We start from the raw sequence: 17,969 nt of genomic DNA on the forward strand, positions 1-17,969 counted from the left end.
TATATAATAAAAAGCAGAAGCATTTACCGGACCAGAAATTCATGGCTCCCAAACTGAGCTTAGTGGGTGGCTCCCCTGGCTAATTTTGATGGTGCACAGATTGGGACCCACTGACCCATGGCATAGAAAAGTTATGCCAGCAACGGTTAGAACATTACACCTTGTCCGTTTGTAAAGAACAATTCTCCATTGGATGGAGTGTTTATAAGATTTTTTAGGATCCCAGATCTCCCCATTCTAAATGTTTCATATATGCAACTTACAATGAAATTTAGAAAAGTTCAACAGGAAGCTGCTGAAAGGTTATGACAAATTAGTAAAGACAATTTGGAAAAAGCTTTGGCTGCGGTCAATAATGGTATTCCTACATCGTCAACTCTTTTATTAACGGAATATTGTTTAATCTGCATTTGATATCATACAAAATGATGTCTATGCTTCAACATGGTCAGTTAGTTGAGAAAGAATTTGCAACAGAGTTGTACGCCATGGAACTATCTGAACACAACTGTTTATGCTTTATAATCGGTCATGCATGCAACAGGCCATGGCGAAAACAGGCATGACCTACGGTATGCTCGACAGAGCGCTTATAACTGCAGCAGCCGCTCAGTCTACTGTTTTGGCTAATTCATGGTTTCATTTACTTACCAATTTATAAGTTTCATTCCACATTCTATCTGAAGCATTTTTCAGTAGGCAGATATGAGGCAATGGTTTATAGCAAACTTGTTTTTTGCCCTTTACAGATTTATGCATAGGGACAGATTTTGTATTTGTGGAAACAATGTGGATTTTCTTTGGAATGTTCCTTAGTCCATAAAGAGAACGCTTTTTGGCTAGCCTTGCTAAAGTCAGTTTCTCTTTGTCTAATGTAAGCTACTTGATTTTAACAGATAAAGGTTGCTCCGGAATGAAGTCTGGTGTCCCCTCTGTAGTTACTGTTTCCGAGGCTGTAACAACTTGCTGTAAGATTATTTTATTACCTCATACACAAACAACCAGGGAAGTCACCTTGTGGCCAACAGTCCCAATTTCTAAAATTACCTTTGGTGAGTTAGGCTGACTGAAAGACTTGTTTAAAAAAATGTGCCATTAACATACCAGAGAAACGTTTGATCTCCAAGTTGCTTGATCTTCCTCAGAAGTGCAATTGTTTTTGCACAGTAACTTGCCTCAACATTTCAGTGAGCTTGTACACCATATTTATTATTTCCAAAACCATGGGAGTGGCATTTTTTTTTCCAAGTGTTTGGTCCTGTATTTGTTTTGATGTTGCAGACTGTACTTAGTGATTTTGTCTTTTTTAGATTCCTTGTTTTCAAGTGTTTTTGGAGGCATTCCACTTGTGTTACTCCTGCTGATTACTATTTTGATTCTTTGTTGCTGCGCAATGGGTGTTCCACAACAATCCCAAAGGGTGATGGAATCGCACACGTCCTGTGTCATTAACACATGGTACAGTATTTTGCTGGAACTAAATGAAAACTGGTCTTTGTCCTTCCAGGTCATCTAGTCTTTAGAGTGTACTGCCTGCATTTCGCTGCCCATGGTGCTCTTTTGAGTGTGCACTAAACTTATGCCTTGTCACACAATTATCACAGTATACAGATATGAATCTGCTTGAGCATCTTTTACGGGTGCACCAACAGCGCTGTTCTATTTTGCTTCCTTTTCTGCAAGACGCACATTGAGCCACTTTTGCAAATACTGATGGAGGTTTCTGCTTCAGGGTTTCTGGCATCCTATGGCTTCTCTTCTGAGGCAGCACTTCTGGCACCGATGGCTGGTACTGACCATATTTGTTCCTTGCAACATGCTCTTCAGGCCTCTGTGTATCTACAGTCTGCAGACTTGTTTGACCCGTATATATTTTGTTTGCATTTAACTTTTGGGCTCTTCACTTCCACTAATGATTTACAATACTATATTAGCAGGCCCATTTGACCTATTTTCTCAGTTTGGCGACAAATTTGGATATAGTATTGTTACTTCCCAAGTGCTCCCCCACCATCTACGGGGAATCTACTACATAGGTCTGGTGATGGATTATCATAACAGCCTACGGGGATTGTATTCACAGTAATAGCTGGTTTTGTCTAAGATATTGACAGCCCTACGGGAGGGATGTCCCTTCTCTTTTTGTGAATTATATTTAACTCACTCTTTCATTATATCTACAGGTGAAAAGTAAAGGATGTGTTGGGTATGCCCCAATAAATAATTCGTCACATTCCTTTTTAATTATTCTTATTACACAGAGTAATTCCAGAGGACATCGTTCCCCTCCCACACCAGGGAGCGATTTGCCTTTATTAAGGGGGTAAGGAACAGACCATATACTTCACATGGTTCCTTGCATGGGAATTAATTTTGTGTGTGTGTAACTATGCCACTTCTCATGTGCAGAGTGGCATGATTTGCAGGATCACATGTTTCACCCAATAGATAGTTGCCTTTGCATACTGTTTGGGAGTGCTTTGAATCAGTTATTTCTGAATAGAATTTTTATTAATTTGTATTTGTTCTGTGGTGCTTAATTTTAGGTCAAATGTATTTCAGTTCCTGGTAGTATTCACTTGGGTACTTTGTGTATTGATTGTGTAGGTAATTTGGCCAATCCATTAGGGAGCCAGAGCCCTGACAAATGCCCAAGACCAGTTAGGCTGCCGTAGGGGCATAAGCATGTTAGCCTAGGTGATGGTTTAAGTCACTCTTTAACCATCCCTACACTGTTTTAGAGATACCTATGATCCCAATTAAATAAAGGCAAGAACCCTGGGCACCATAAGGTATTTAGTGTTTCTGGATCCAGTCATTGTCCAGTATAACTTTGTATAATTTCCTTCCTGTATCACCCTACAGGAGTGGCATTGTCCTACTAGGGTGGTGAGAGGTTGCCAGGGATGGCAAGTTGTTTTAAATGCCAAGTTGACATGTAAGTGTAATAACTGCATTCAGGCTGCAATGGCAGACCTGGAACATGTTTTCAAGTGCTACTTAAGTGGGTGGAACAATCAGTGCTGCAGGCCCACTGGAAGCATTTGACAGGTCTCTGGCACATGTGGTGCACTTCACTAAGGGCCTAGTAAATGATTTATGCCGATTGGGTATATGCCAAACAATCCAGGTATTAGGTAGACAGCACAAGCACTTTACCACTGCTAACCATTACAATAGTGTACAGAGCCTGAAGGCTAACAAAAACAAATTTAGCAAAAAGGGAAGGAGGAAGGCAAAATGTTTGGCAGCTGAACCTGCAGAGAGGACCATTGCCAATAGTCAAACACACATCGCCACAGAACCTTAGACACCAATATATATATATAACCTTTCCCCCACAACACACAACCCAGACATTCACACACAAGTGTAGCTATAGGCACATAGTAGCAATGCCACGCAGACAGTAACTTACACACACAACCGTCCAGATGGTTGTGCACATTCATACTGAAACTCAGCCACACAGCGTGTCTACCACACACAATGACACACGTTAGCATACAGAGTCACATACATTCACGCAGACCCTTATAGTAATAGACACTTTGATACAAACACATACACCTATGAATACAAAGACTTAGACACACACACTTACACAGAGCAATATACTTCCACTGAAATTTCTTTATACACATAGCTACATAGCAATTACTACACACCGATGCTCACAAAGTCCTACATGCAGAGATAGACCATTCCATACTAAGACACTTAACTACACAAGCACCTTCACACATTCACTCGCACACATCACAGACTACAATACTGTCTTACAACGGACACTGCTCTACACACTTGACACTTGTGAACCAATAAAAGAATATACCATTACAGTGTACTTTGTACCTTATAGTAAACCTATACCCTCATTAACCACTAATGGTGATCTACTCTGCAATCACATCTTAAAAAAGGATTCACAGATCCATTGTGGTGTTCGGAACAGGAAGTTTATGTAGCAAGTGATCTGTGAGGGCCAGGCAATTTGGGATCTGCTGCCTCTTTGGAGAGCCCAACTGTATCCCCAGAACTATTCCCAACTTGGAGCTCTTCCTTTATTTTTTTAATTCGGCAAAATGGCATGAAAAATTGTTCAGACGGAAAACGTGGGTCAAAATATGTTCTAGATGTATAAATTGTTAACTATAACGTGCGCCCCTGCAATACACTGCTTATCACATATATCACTCATGACATCTATAACATCACTCATGACATAATTCAAGTTAGTTTTGAACACATTACTCTATATAGGAGTATAGTACTAGAGGTTTGAAATTAAGTACCAAATAGCTCAGAATATTATAAAGCATCATTAATGCCATAACATATACAACCCCTTAAGTGTAGGATGCTTGTGATATTACAACACTGACCATGTAACATACTTTGTGGGTAGCAGAGTTCATATTAACATTCAACCACATGTAGACAGATAACCCCTACTGCACAGTGTTTAATCTTTACAACTATTCAGAGAAAACCAAATTCCTCAAGGTGCTCAATTAATGTTGCTTAACTAATGTCCTGCTATGAACAGCCTTTACCTGTATTAAACCCTCCATAGACACTAAACCTACAGTGAGAACTGAAGTGGATAAGAGTAGAAAAGTGAGCGTTTACCCTTTACAAAACTGTTTGCAGACAGTGAAACACATGACAAATACACCCGAGTATTTAAAAGGTATATGCTAAGAACAGTGTTCACTATGCAAAACGTGTACAAAGACTATTCACTTAAAATAGCTAAGGTCTGAATGTGCTAAAGGTCACACTACCTGCAGCCTTCATACAGTGGTGAAAACTTTACAGGTGGCCCATCTTCTATAGATAACCGAGCACATGTATATAGGTTACCACCTGGTCACCAAGTCTATCTTATGAAGAAATTACCATACTGAGACGATTGTCTAAACACTCTGGACTCTCACAATACTAAGTATCTACTACATAGTCTCTTTAGCTTTTTGGAAACTTGCTGCACAACCAAAAAACACTTGTCGCACATATTGGGCACAAGTCGTCAACTGTGACCTGCACACAGTTACTCCTAAACAAAATAACATTTATAATGTGTTCAATACCTCTACACACATGATGCATTAGAAGCATGTGTTTTCCTAATACACACATTAAGTGGACACAGATGAGGCCCTGTTACAAATTCCCTGCTGTGCAGTCAAAGGCAATGGGCAGTGTGGGTCTTGGCTGCTTGTGGGAGTTTGCCATTGGGCCAGGCACAGGCCCTGAGCACCTGCGGGGGTTGACTTTATGTATGGTAATAAAATTGCTTTACTTTAAAAAAAAAAAAAAAAAAAAAAAAGAGAAATTCACTGAAAGAAAAAAAAAAACGTTAAAGTAACAAGGACACAGCTTTTACAACGTGGGCATTACAAATTAATGCATTTACCACACATCCGTTACCATGCAATGCCTTTACCATGAACATGTGTTTTACGTTGCAAAATAACTAGATATACAGCAAGTTTGAGATCCAGAATATCAACGGAAGTCAGGCTCAATCAGTGAGGGGAATGAAAGTAACATAAGGCTGTACAACCCACAACAGCATAAACAAGAGGACTGAACGTCAATAAACCTGAACTTCTTCACCTCTGCGGAGTCATGAGGTATGTCAGCATGCATATTACCTACTCCACTAAAATTGTTTAAGCATCCAGTGTTCTTTTCTCATACCAATTCACTTTTCTGAAATCAGAAGACACACAAAAATCCCATCTCCCATTTGTTGAAGGGGTCTCTGGGTCTTGGAAAGGTATGCATGGCTGCTGATGTCTGTCATTCCACTGGGAGCTTCCTAAATGCTGCAGCATCAATAGTCTGTTAGGGTGGTGTACAATGTATACTAAACATTTAGGTCCTGGAAATGAACGGCATCAGGGAAACTAAACTGAGTTTAAACAAGAGTTGCAGGATTTGAGAGTGCTGCATTGTTAGATTAAACTACTACAAACCCAAAAATATACCTCACAAGAAAAATAAGCATAGTCCAAAAGTGAATTACCTGACATGCATCCTGTCCACCTGATGGATAACCAGCGCATAAGAAGGAACGGTCAATATTATAACCCTGAGAGGAGAGAGCATAGCTGCAGACTTCGTGGCTAATAATCGGGAGTTTCACAACCTTTTGCTTCGCAGCTACAGAGCCTCCTGCATGAAGAAAAAAAAAAAATACAGATCCATTACAAAGCCGGCCAGGAATACCTCAAACTAGTGATGACGCAGAAAAAAAGAGGGTTCGACATATATTCATGTACACTGTGTAACCGACATATATATTGAAGTGTGATTTTAAGTAAAAGAAATAATGTACGAGGGAAATTGTGCCCTCGGGGCAGTTCGCCATCATTATAAACGAGCTTTATTAATCATGAAGTATTAAAAATGTATTAATCCGTCATAATCGCAAATGTATGCCATGATTTCTTGTTTGAAAACTGTTTTGCTTAGCTTAAATTTAGTACAGGCTTTGGCCTAGTTGCTTGGTTTCAAATTCTAACTGCGTGATTTTTTTTTCCTTGAATTAATGAAATATATTCTTGCTTGAAATTGTATTTTTCCAGTAGAAACTGGCTGGTACACTTATCTCCAAGGTTTCGTGCTAGGCCGGTTACATCCCCTTTGATACAAGGTCAGTCTCTGCAGGTGCGGACAATGAAGGTACAGATAGTAAAATAATTGGCAAACCATGATACAATTTGTGTTCCAAGGCGCCAAGGACAGTGTATGCATAAATGGGCGCTAGTAAAAGACAATTTTGATTGGACAATTTGAAGCCAACCTATGAACCCTCCAATGGAAGACCCTACAGAATTTGGAATGTTTCTTACTTAAACCCACCGGACAAAGAGAAGTCAGCCATTTTCCTCGATGCCAGTTTGAAGCTTGAGGCCAGACTCCATTTTGGACGACACCCTGATGCCCTTTTCTCTATCTGAGAGAAAGAGACTTTAAGAATTCTCACCCTAGAGACTTTAACTTAGATTTGCCCCGTCTTGCCCATGCAGTAACTTTGCCCTATTCTCCTTGCCGTTGCAAGGAAGCTTGCCCTTAACTTTGCCCCTTTGAAATTTGCCCCATGCTGATCAACCGGTACCTGAAGGACGAAGACTTTTCTTGAATGCTGATTGTATTTGGTAAATATGAAAGGATAAATGTATTATGCATTGTGTTTTTTTTCCTTTTAGGTACCAACTGCTATTTTGATAGGATCCTAGCTAGAACTTTTCCAAATTTGTGTTGACTAAATTTGTTTTGCATGACGTCCCACATGCCAATGCTAATTAGAGGTTAGTCGAGGTATTCATTCAATGTACCATGAAGAATTGAAATCTTGTTATGCTGACCGAATGTATGGAATTAGTCAAATACAGTTAGTCACATTGGTGATTTGCATTGCTATAACAGAGTGTATCATTATTCAGATTTTACGTAGATTGCGTTTCTTCCGCCGTTATGGACAGCTAGTAATGTTCATATACATATATCAATTGGTTTTGAGACACATATATATTGTGCTAGCTTTGTTAATATAGGGAAATAAATTCACTAACTTTTAATAAACTGGCGTGGTTATTCATGACTGAAAGGTCATGGTGCGCAGAAATATCAACTGTTATTGATTTCTGATGTGTTATATTGATCTATAAATTGAGTATTGATTATCGATTACAACAGTTATTGATTATTGATTTGAGTGACTCGACTATTGAGGATGAGGAGAGCCCGACTCGGTTAAAAGATTTCACCGACCTCCAACGTGTCCAGGTACAGGTAATTTATAAGGGCTGGACGCGTTATCAGTAGATGGTAGCAGAGATTGATGGTTTAGCCCTTTGGGACCCCATCCGAACAATAGACAGAGTCAGGTTAGAATTTTCTTTGATAAAACAAGTTGGAGAGATGATGATGCCCTAAGTCCCCGATGAATTTCCCGGGATCTCGGAGCTTGCGAATGAGGAACATGCAGGTATGAGAACGGTCTCAGCGTTTCTAGTGACGGTATGAGTGAAGTTAGGGTTTCGCGCTTGCACAGCTTATCGCTGCAGATTAATTGAGAAGTTTGTGAGGATTTTAAGGGGGGTTAAAAGATATTAGAGGAGTGTTACTCCAAAGGTGTGAGAGTAGGGAAGTCGTCGAACTTCACATGTGTGTGGCGCTTTGAGCAGAAAAATTGTCCACGTGGTTGTTGATGTTGAGACGGGCCCTGCGAGGTCAAGAGACTCCGGAGTATGTTGAAAAGTGTATGTGACACTTGTTTGATGTTGTGATCTGGTCGGTTTAATAGGTTGATCGGGCGTGATCAACAAGTCGGTATGAATGTTGCAGAGTGAAAGAAAACTTCGACTTTGAGATTTGACGAATTCTAAAGTGCACTAGAATAGTTCATTGATCAGTTGAGAGTAAAGTTTGCGGGTCAAATTTTGCTTGCGAAAGTGGGAAACCGAGAAAGATGGAATAACTGCCGAGGCTAGTGAAAAATCCCTAAGGTTTCTGAAGCGGTTGTGTTACCCTTCCTGTAGTAAACCGACAGATCTGTTTTATTCTTTTGGTTAAGTGCTCGCGTTATATTGCAGAAATTAGTTTATGAGTGAAGCCGAATGAAAAGAGGACAAGCCGCAGGACTTTGTCAGCCGCAGTGTGTGAGTGTGACGTCACTAGGAGCCGCGCTGGGATAGGTCGGTTGGTGAGAAGGGTCGCGCACGGATTGGACGCAGTCCGTGAAGCGCAATTGGAAGGGGAAAGGCAAGCGAAGAGTATTCCGGGAATTAAAGTCACTTATTGATTACATATTGTCAGAAAAACAAAAGATGGAAGGATGAAATTTTTCAAAGCATTTAAGAGTGCCATGAGGGGAGATGTTTATATTAAAGCAAATGTAGGAGAAGAAACACCGCCTGAGGGTACACCAGCTTACATCGTCATTGAAGAAAAGGGTGTAGCGCCGTGTCTTTGGCTAAAGCAATGGTGCAAATTAACAGAAAAACATGGAAGTGTAGCGTTCCCTATCCACGGGTCGTTTAACCTAAGGGTTTTAGAAAATCTGAGGTTTGCGCTATACGACATGAAAGTACCCCCAAGGCCAGCACAGTTTGAGGCATTGGCAATTTGGGAGCTAATAGCTAGAAATCAACAACAAAAGAAATTTGAAACAAGAATAAGGAAAGTAGAAAAGACCCTAGCGGATGCTAGATGGGACAGCACACAAAAGGTTTGGAGATCAGACGTATTGCAGGGAATTAAATTGTTTCCAGCGATTGCCGAGGAAGAGGAGACGGAAGGAAAGCCACCTGTAAGACAAACAGGAGTCAGTCCAGGGAAGGAGAGAGCAATAGAAACTCGAAAAGGGGAGACGAGTCAGAGGATGAGGAGTTCATTATACAATTACTGAATGATCGCCCACCACCATATGTGGAAAGCGAAAAAGGCTCAAGCATTAGTACTGCCCCTCCAGAACCAATACAGGGTAATGTGACGCCAAATTTGAGAAGATCTCAGAGGCCGAGCAGTTCTGACATGCCTTTCTCACCACGAATACCACGGGTTCAGAGGATGTACCCAGACGTGCCAACATTGAAACCTGCTGATAACTATCAGCCACAGGTCCAAAGGCACTATTGCGATGAGCATAATGTGGGAATGACTTCCGATTCAATGGCGCAGGGAGGACAAAACTATCAGAGACCGACATTGATTCAAGCTGAATCACAGTTCTCGATGCCCCAAAAGCAGACACCAGAAGTGCGAGTGGTAGAAAGCCAGTTAGGTATGCCAGCAATGATGAACCACAATGTGGGGATTAACATGCCACAGAATTCGGGGAACAGACAGAATCCAGATGCAATATCTCTACCTATCACTGTAGGTCCACCAGTACCACTGTACATACAGGCAAATTCAAGCACCAGCGACCAAGGGTTAATGATACAGAATGGGACAGGGAGAAGATGCATAGAAACCACTCCAGAGACAACTCAGATAGCGGCACTGCCATATGGATCTGGGTCCTTGTCGGAGTTTAGTCCAATTCCAATTTGTGCTCCGTCAACCGTGGTAAGGTCACATCCACCACTATTAGTACCGTTAACATCACAGACTGAAACATTACAGAAACCGTTGATGGCAGTTGATGTAACTGCTACATTGATGGGACTGAATGCGCAACAGTTGACACAATGGTTCAACAGCCTGAACTCCCCACAGAGTACATCAAGCGGGAAGGGAGAAGAATACCTGAATAAAATAAGGTTGGGTATGGAGGCAGACGAACTGGTAGAGGGAACAATGGGTTTGAACAGATTAGAATCATACATAGAGGAAGAACTAAGATACATGTGCCCTAGGATTACAAGAGAAGTGAGCAACATACATAAGAAGTTACAAGAAATTGCAGACAGAAACGAGATCGATATAGGTAAGACTAAACACCTGAGCAGAAGTTACAGGTTAGACTTTGAGACAAAAGATTTTGAACACATGAGATCCGCAGGGATGAAAACACACCTTAAAGAGATACTGCAGAGTGCACAGGTTTGGAGATGTTTAGACAAGTGGGAAAGCAGGTGGGTCAAGAAAAAGAATAAAAAGAAGGAAAACACTTCAGAACGAAGTTAGAAAAAACAACAGAATGACGATCTGATAACCATGTTACCAATGAGAGACACAGCAGGGGGAAAACTTGTGCATGTACCATGGCACAGGTGCGATATTCAATCCTTTACGGATGACTTTCCCAAATTGAGAGAGAAGCCGATAGAGTGGTATCAACAAACGGATAGATTTGTGAAACTCGCGAAGTGTCTCTGGGAAGACCTGAATACCTTATTTGAAATTGTGGTTCCGGCTGATTTGTGGGAAGATTGTAAAAGGGCTGTAGGTTGGCCGACGAGTGAACCAGAGAGAGATAGGGACACAGGTGCGCCATCACCTATGGTAATGAGTTTGTGCCACAAGGTGATCGAGCACTTGAAAACCAAGGTTGCGTCGAAAAATGTGGATTGGCAAAGGATTGACAGGACCGCTCAAGAGGTTAAAGAATCTATACACGCGTATTATGAGAGGTTGTTGAAAGCGTATAAAAATTACAGTGGCACGGAAACGATTGAACCAAAAGACATGCTCCATTTTGTGTTCAGGTTTGTGGAAGGGCTGAGACCCGAAATTAGCCAGATGATTAAATCGCATTTGATTTGTTGGCAGTCAAAGTCGATCGATGAAGTGTTGAATTATGCAAAATACTGCAGTGATGAGATTGAGACAAAGCAGAAAAGATTGAAGGAAAAGGTGATGGTGATGCAGCTCAGAGCAGCTCAGACAGGTTTACAAGGTTTGCAAGGGTTTCAACAACAGATGCCGCAGCAGCAGCAACAGGGAAATGTTATGTTTCAGCCACAGATGAGAGGCAGAGGTCGAGGAGGTTTTGTGAATAATGGTCCAGATTTGAATACCGTTATGATTCCAAATGGTATACAGGCAATGAAGAAGGTGATGCCATGTCACACGTGCGGAATTGTCGGGCATTGGAAACGGGAGTGCCCAATGATGGTGCAGGAAGGTGTAGGTCAGCAAAACAATGATGTCAATGCATTTCAGACTATGAGAGGACCGAAACTGAGAGGTCCGAATCCAAATTTTCAAAACAATATGAACCAGATGCAGGGTCTACAACCCATGCAACCGCAACAGGTGCAAATGCCTCGTGTGCAAATGACACAATTGCAGCCAATGCAACAGCAGTTTCCTATGGTACCTAATCAGCAAATGCAAATACCCTTAGCACCAATGAATCAGCAGCAAGCAATGCTTCCTCAACAGGTCACGGGTCAAGGAATGAATCAAAATGACACAGTACATCAGTTCCCGTTACACAGTGAGAATGGAATAAACGATGCATGGGAGAGTGAAAGTTCAGATGAGGAGGGAAATTGTGTGCTTGCAGCATCCTTGGAAGTTGATCAAAAGGGCCCGTATGTGGAGGGAAGAGTTATGGGCCATCGTGTTTCATTCTTGGTTGACACAGGAGCTACACGTTCCACTGTTAGGAGCATTGAAGTACCAAATCTGCCACTTTCAGGGAGAACAGTTCAAGTAGTGGGAGTAGCAAACAGGTACCTGACGAACCCAATCACAGATCCAGTACAAGTCAGAATTGGTAACTATCAAGGGTCACATAATTTTGTGGTATGTGACTCAAGCCCGATATCACTGTTAGTGAGAGACCTATTGTGCAAATTGGGATGTTCGATTATGTGTTCGAACGATGGAATTAGAATTCAGACGAGCAGTGATGGGGAAGAAGAGGACAGTGTAGAAGGGGATGAGATGGAAACTGTCGATGAAGAATATCCTCTGATTACCCTTTTTCCGATGATCACAAGCAGATATTCCAGCTGAATTACGCGAAACAGTCGGAAAAGAAGTGTGGGATATGACAGGAAAAGAGGTGGGATTGGTGAAAGGAGTGGAACCAGTGAAAGTGACCGTAAAACCCAATGTAACCTTTCCCCAGACCCCACAATACCATATGGCACAAGACACCCTCATGAAAGTCGCCCAACTCATTGACGAGTTTGTAAAACAGGGAGTACTGAAAGAAGTGTTAAGCAGTCCATGTAATTCACCAATCATGGGACTAATAAAGCCAAGTGGAAAGGTCCGAATTGTGCAGGACTTGAGGAAAATAAATGACATCATAATTAAATGCTGCCCTGTAGTACCGAATCCAGCTGTGATAATGTTTCAAGTCCCTTGCGACGCCGAGTGGTTCTCAGTCATCGACTTGTCACAAGTATTCTTTTCGGTGCCTCTTCATGAGGACAGCCAATTTCTCTTTTGTTTCAAATTCTTAGACAGAGTTTACAGTTGGTGTCGAATTCCTCAAGGGTTTTCGGAGTCACCGTCAATTTTCAATCAGATTCTAAAGAAAGACTTGGAAGCGTTAGAATTGCCATTCGAGTCAACCCTAGTACAGTACATTGATGACTTACTGATTGCATCCAAGACAAAGTGACTGCAGAGCCGACACCATTGCCCTATTGAACAATTTGGGAAGGAATGGACACAAGGTGTCTCCTTCAAAATTGCAGTTCTGTCAGAAGAAAGTGAAATATTTGGGTCATCAAATAGAGAAAGGGTCACGGAGAATAATGAAGGAAAGAACAACAAGTGTACTTCAAATGAGTCCACCAAAGACGAGGAGGGAGGTGAGGAAGTTTTTGGGGATGGTGAGCTACTGTCGCCAATGGATTCCCAACTTCTCAACTCTAGCAAAACCTTTACTGAAACTGACCCAGAAGGATGCATTGGATGAAATTGAGCTGAAAGGAGATGAGATGGATGCTTTTATTGAATTGAAAGAATGCATGTGCAGGGCTCCAGCTTTAGGTATGCCTGATTACACAAAGCCTTTCACATTGTTTTGTCATGAACGTGATGCATGTTCCTTGTCTGTCTTGACCCAAGCCCATGGTGGCATAAACAGACCAGTAGCATATTTTTCAGCTACTTTGGATCCGGTCGCAGCAGCACTGCCAGGGTGTTTGCGCGCCGTAGCAGCAGTTGGTATCAGCCTCACTCAGAGTGAAGAAATAGTGATGGGACACCCATTAACAGTCATGGTCCCTCACTCAGTCGAGATACTTTTGACACGTTCCCGAACACAGCACATGACTGGTGCTAGACTCACAAGGTACGAAACAATAATTCTGGGATCACCTAATGTGCAGCTGAAAAGGTGCACTACGTTGAATCCAGCAACCTTGTTTCCCAGTGAAAATGCTGAAATTGAGAACGCTGAAGACATCGAGCACGACTGTCTTCAGGTGACTGAATTTTGCACCAAACCAAGGCCTGATATCAAAGATACCAAATTAGAAGAAAATGATCAAATCATTTTTGTTGATGGTTCATGTTTAAGAGATGCACTGGGCGTATTGAAAGCAGGGTATGCTGTATGTACTGTAACAGGTGTTCTGGAAGCCTCTTGGCTTCAAGGGGTTTACTCTGCACAAGTAGCCGAATTGGTAGCTCTTACTAGAGCATGCCAACTTTCTGCACTAATGAAAGTTACCATTTACACTGACAGCCAATACGGGTTTGGAATAGTGCATGATTTTGGACAATTGTGGTCACAGAGAGGCTTCATGACCTCTTCAGGATCACCAGTGAAAAATGGTGAAAGAATAAGAGAATTGTTACATGCCATTCAGTTACCAGGGGAAGTAGCAGTGGTGAAGTGCAGTGCACACTCGAAGGGACAAGACTAGGTTTCCCTAGGAAATGGATATGCGGATCAAGTCGCAAGGTTTTGCACATTGAACTGTATATTGCTCAGGGATGAATGGAATTTGATAAGTGAACCAGAACTTGAACAAAGCGAAATATTTGCTCTAAAAGTTATAGATACAATGGACGAATTGAAATCCCTACAGAATGGTGTCAGTGAGGATGAAAAACTCTCGTGGACTAAATCACAATGTGTAAAGAGACTAGATGAATTATGGGTTTCAAGTGAAGGGAAATTCGTTCTTCCAAATAGCCTTTTGACACAGATAGCCAGATTTTACCATGGACAAGCTCATCTTGGGAGGGATGCCATGATTAGGTTATTTAAAACTGATTGGTTTAACCACAAATTCCGTCAAGTTGCTGAAGCAGTTTGCCACCGCTGCGTCATTTGCCAACAGATGAACGCAGGGAAGGGAACAGTAGTAAATTTGAGCCACATTGGAAGAGCAGGGGGTCCATTCAGCAGGATGCAAATGGACTTCATTGAGATGCCTGTGCATGGAGGCTTGAAGTATCTGTTGGTGATTGTGTGCATTTTTAGTCACTGGATTGAAGCATACCCTACACTCAGAAACGACAGTCTCACAGTTGCAAAACTACTCTTGAGAGAGTTAATACCACGTTTCGGATTCCCGATCTCTTTAGAATCAGATAGGGGAAGTCACTTCAATAATGAAGTAATAAAATTGCTTTGTGCAGCACTGAACATTGAGCAAAAGCTGCATTGTAGCTACCGCCCTGAAGCATCAGGTCTAGTGGAGCAAATGAATGGCACATTGAAATCGAGAATGGCGAAAATATGTGCATCAACAAATTTGAAATGGCCTGACGCATTGCCTTTGGTACTAATGTCAATGAGAAACACCCCTGACAGAAAGACTGGATTGTCCCCACACGAGATTCTCATGGGCAGAGCTATGAGACTTCCAGCAGTTCCTGCAAATGCGCTTTTGAATATTACAGATGATATGGTGTTAGACTACTGCAAAGGTCTAGCTGATGTGGTTCGATCTTTCTCTCACCAGGTGGAGGCAACCACCTTGCCACCGATCCAAGGTCCAGGACACACCCTGAAAGCAGGTGACTGGGTCGTGATAAAGAAGCACGTGAGGAAGTCGTGTTTGGAACCCCGTTGGAAAGGACCTTTCCAAGTGATTTTGACGACTACCACCGCTGTGAAGTGTGCGGGAGTTCCCAACTGGATTCACGCCAGTCACACAAAGAGGGTGTTGTGTCCCACAGATGAGGAAGTTGAAGCGCTGAAACTGCCAGTACCTGATAACAAAGTGCCGAGCGCTGAGGCAGAGCAAAACAGAACTAGAAGCGAACAGGCAGAAATAGAAGCGAACAGGCAGAAATAGAGGAGGGAGAAATATTCTCTGAGGACGAAGCAACCGATTCACTTGGGGAAGACCAAGGAGGAGCCTCAGACAGCGACGAAGCAGCTGAAGGTAACAAAGAGCCTGAAGCAGCTGAAAGTGACAAAGAGCCTGAAGAAAGCAACGGTGACAAAGGGCTCGGAAGAGGTGAAGAAGCAGGAGAGCCTGATCAGAGGAGGACTTTCCCAGAAGCAGACGGTACAGAAAAAGAAAAGGAAAACCTGATTGACTCCCCAGAAGGAGAGGACAAGGCAGAACAGAACGAAACTGCTCAAACTTCTTCAGAAGAGGTCGCAGGCCCATCAAGTGGACCTAGTGCAAAAAGAAGACCAAGTATATCACCAGTGAAACTGAGAACTAGAGAAACGTTGAACGACAGTGAAGGGCCAAGAGTGAAAGAGAAAAGAAAGGAAGTGTCTGTCGTGGTACCAACATCAAGTGAAGAAAAGGACTTGGCCAAAGAGGAAAGTACCAGTGAGACAGAATCAAAGAGAGATGCAAAACTGAAAAGAAAAAGGATACCGAGCAGGAGGTATTCCGGTCCGGAGTGGGCATACGTAGCCAATAACGATTGGTCAGACGAATTCGTATCCCTCAGCCTTGAGAACGAAGAGGCAGAACTTCATTTTGGAAATAAAAACTTTATGGACTCTGTTGATTGAAACCATTGATCACTTGATTGATTTTCTTTTACCGGCTAAGACATTGCTAACTTGACATTGCTAACCTGGTTGACTTTTCAACCGGCTAAGACATTGCTAACTTGATTGACTTTGAAACCGATTTTGAGACAACGCTGCTAACCGATAAGAGACTAAGCTGCTAAAGAAACTGTGTGAACATTGAACTCGTTCAGCTTTGTAAATACCTGCAACTTAGAAAAAAAAAAAAAGAAAAAAACCCTGCAAATACGCTTTGATAAAGTGTCTTCAGCTTTCTGATTCTATACAGATCATGACTAGCTTCACTACACAGGGGCGTAAAATGAAGTGTTGTAAATACATGTGTATAGGCTTACTGATCGCATGCGTACTAATAATTGTAGCAATAGTTCTTGGAATGCATGGTGAAGGCGAGAGTGAGACGAATGATGCTTCTACTTCTAAACCTATTATCGTTACTGAACTAACAGCTCTGAAGAAACTCGAGCAAGACGAGAGACACTTGCATGATAAGAAGGAACTTTCATCTAACGTTTTCTATCGCTTACTGAGTGAGTATGTTGAGACCATGGATGCGAAAGATTGTTGTGTGTACACAAATACCTACCTCAGTAGTGGAGGGGGTAACGTATCACAGCATGCCTCTTGCGTATGGAATTACATGTAGTGTAGTAGCTTCCAGATTTTATGCTCAAAAAGACATTCATTATTTCTATACTAATTACGATGTTACATTTGCATATGTCCCCATAACAGGGCACTAAGTAAGATAGCTAGAGATTGGTCTGCCAAATTAATGAGGGAATTTTTCGAACCAATGTCCCCTTTCCACACAGCTCACGCACATAGGGAGAACCTTACATGCTTGCTTTCACCAATAGAAATAGAATTTTTAGACCGCACTGACGACAGAAAGAACGAAATGAAGGAGAAATTAGAGAAGGAGTTGCACGAAAGAACGTCTGTAGATAATTATGCTTTTGCCGCAATAAAGACACAAGGGAAAATAGCCTTAGATACATTGCATGTGGGAAGATTTTGTATACATAGATTTCCATCATATTATGACACAGTTTTTGTGGGAACGAGTGAATGTAAACACACATACGCATTTCAACAAAAGTGGACGTTCATGCTGAATGGACAAGACCCAGTTATTCCTGGAGTATATTATATTTGTGGACTCAACGCCTATTATCGTCTTCCAAAAGGATGGTATGGGAGGTGTTATTTGGGAATATTGTTCCCAAAGGTTTACCAGTTAGATGACTTAAAGAAATTTCCAAGGCTGTCTGAATCACATGTTCAGAAAAGGGAGACAGCTGCTGGTGTGGTAGGAGATATATTTGGAGCTATGATTCCTTCAGTAGGAGTCATATTGAATTCAATCAAAATACGAAAGTTGTCTACTATTGTGGATAACATGTTGACAAAGTTTTCGGGAGCTATAATCCTGATGGATGCTGAACTCGCTGCAGAAAGAGCTATGACTCTTCAAAATCGGCTTGCCTTAGACATTCTTTTAGCAAAGGATGGCGGCGTTTGCAAAATGCTTGGCACGCGTCACTGTTGTACCTATATACCCGACAACAGTGGAAAAATTAGAACA

The 17,969-nt window shown here is 41.9% G+C and overlaps 1 protein-coding gene across 2 annotated transcripts in view; it reads right to left on the bottom strand.

Annotated features, from left to right (window-relative positions):
- OVCH1 (ovochymase 1) overlaps positions 1–17,969 on the bottom strand; it is a 1,177,845-nt gene that overhangs the window by 949,966 nt on the left and 209,910 nt on the right. For both annotated transcript variants that reach the window (XM_069228188.1, XM_069228187.1), the window contains exon 7: positions 6,035–6,183. In XM_069228188.1, coding sequence (XP_069084289.1) covers positions 6,035–6,183 — 149 coding nt within the window. The remainder of the gene's footprint in view (positions 1–6,034; positions 6,184–17,969) is intronic.

The sequence above is a fragment of the Pleurodeles waltl genome, chromosome 4_1 (assembly GCF_031143425.1).
Source record: "Pleurodeles waltl isolate 20211129_DDA chromosome 4_1, aPleWal1.hap1.20221129, whole genome shotgun sequence".
NCBI classification, from domain to species: domain Eukaryota; kingdom Metazoa; phylum Chordata; class Amphibia; order Caudata; family Salamandridae; genus Pleurodeles; species Pleurodeles waltl.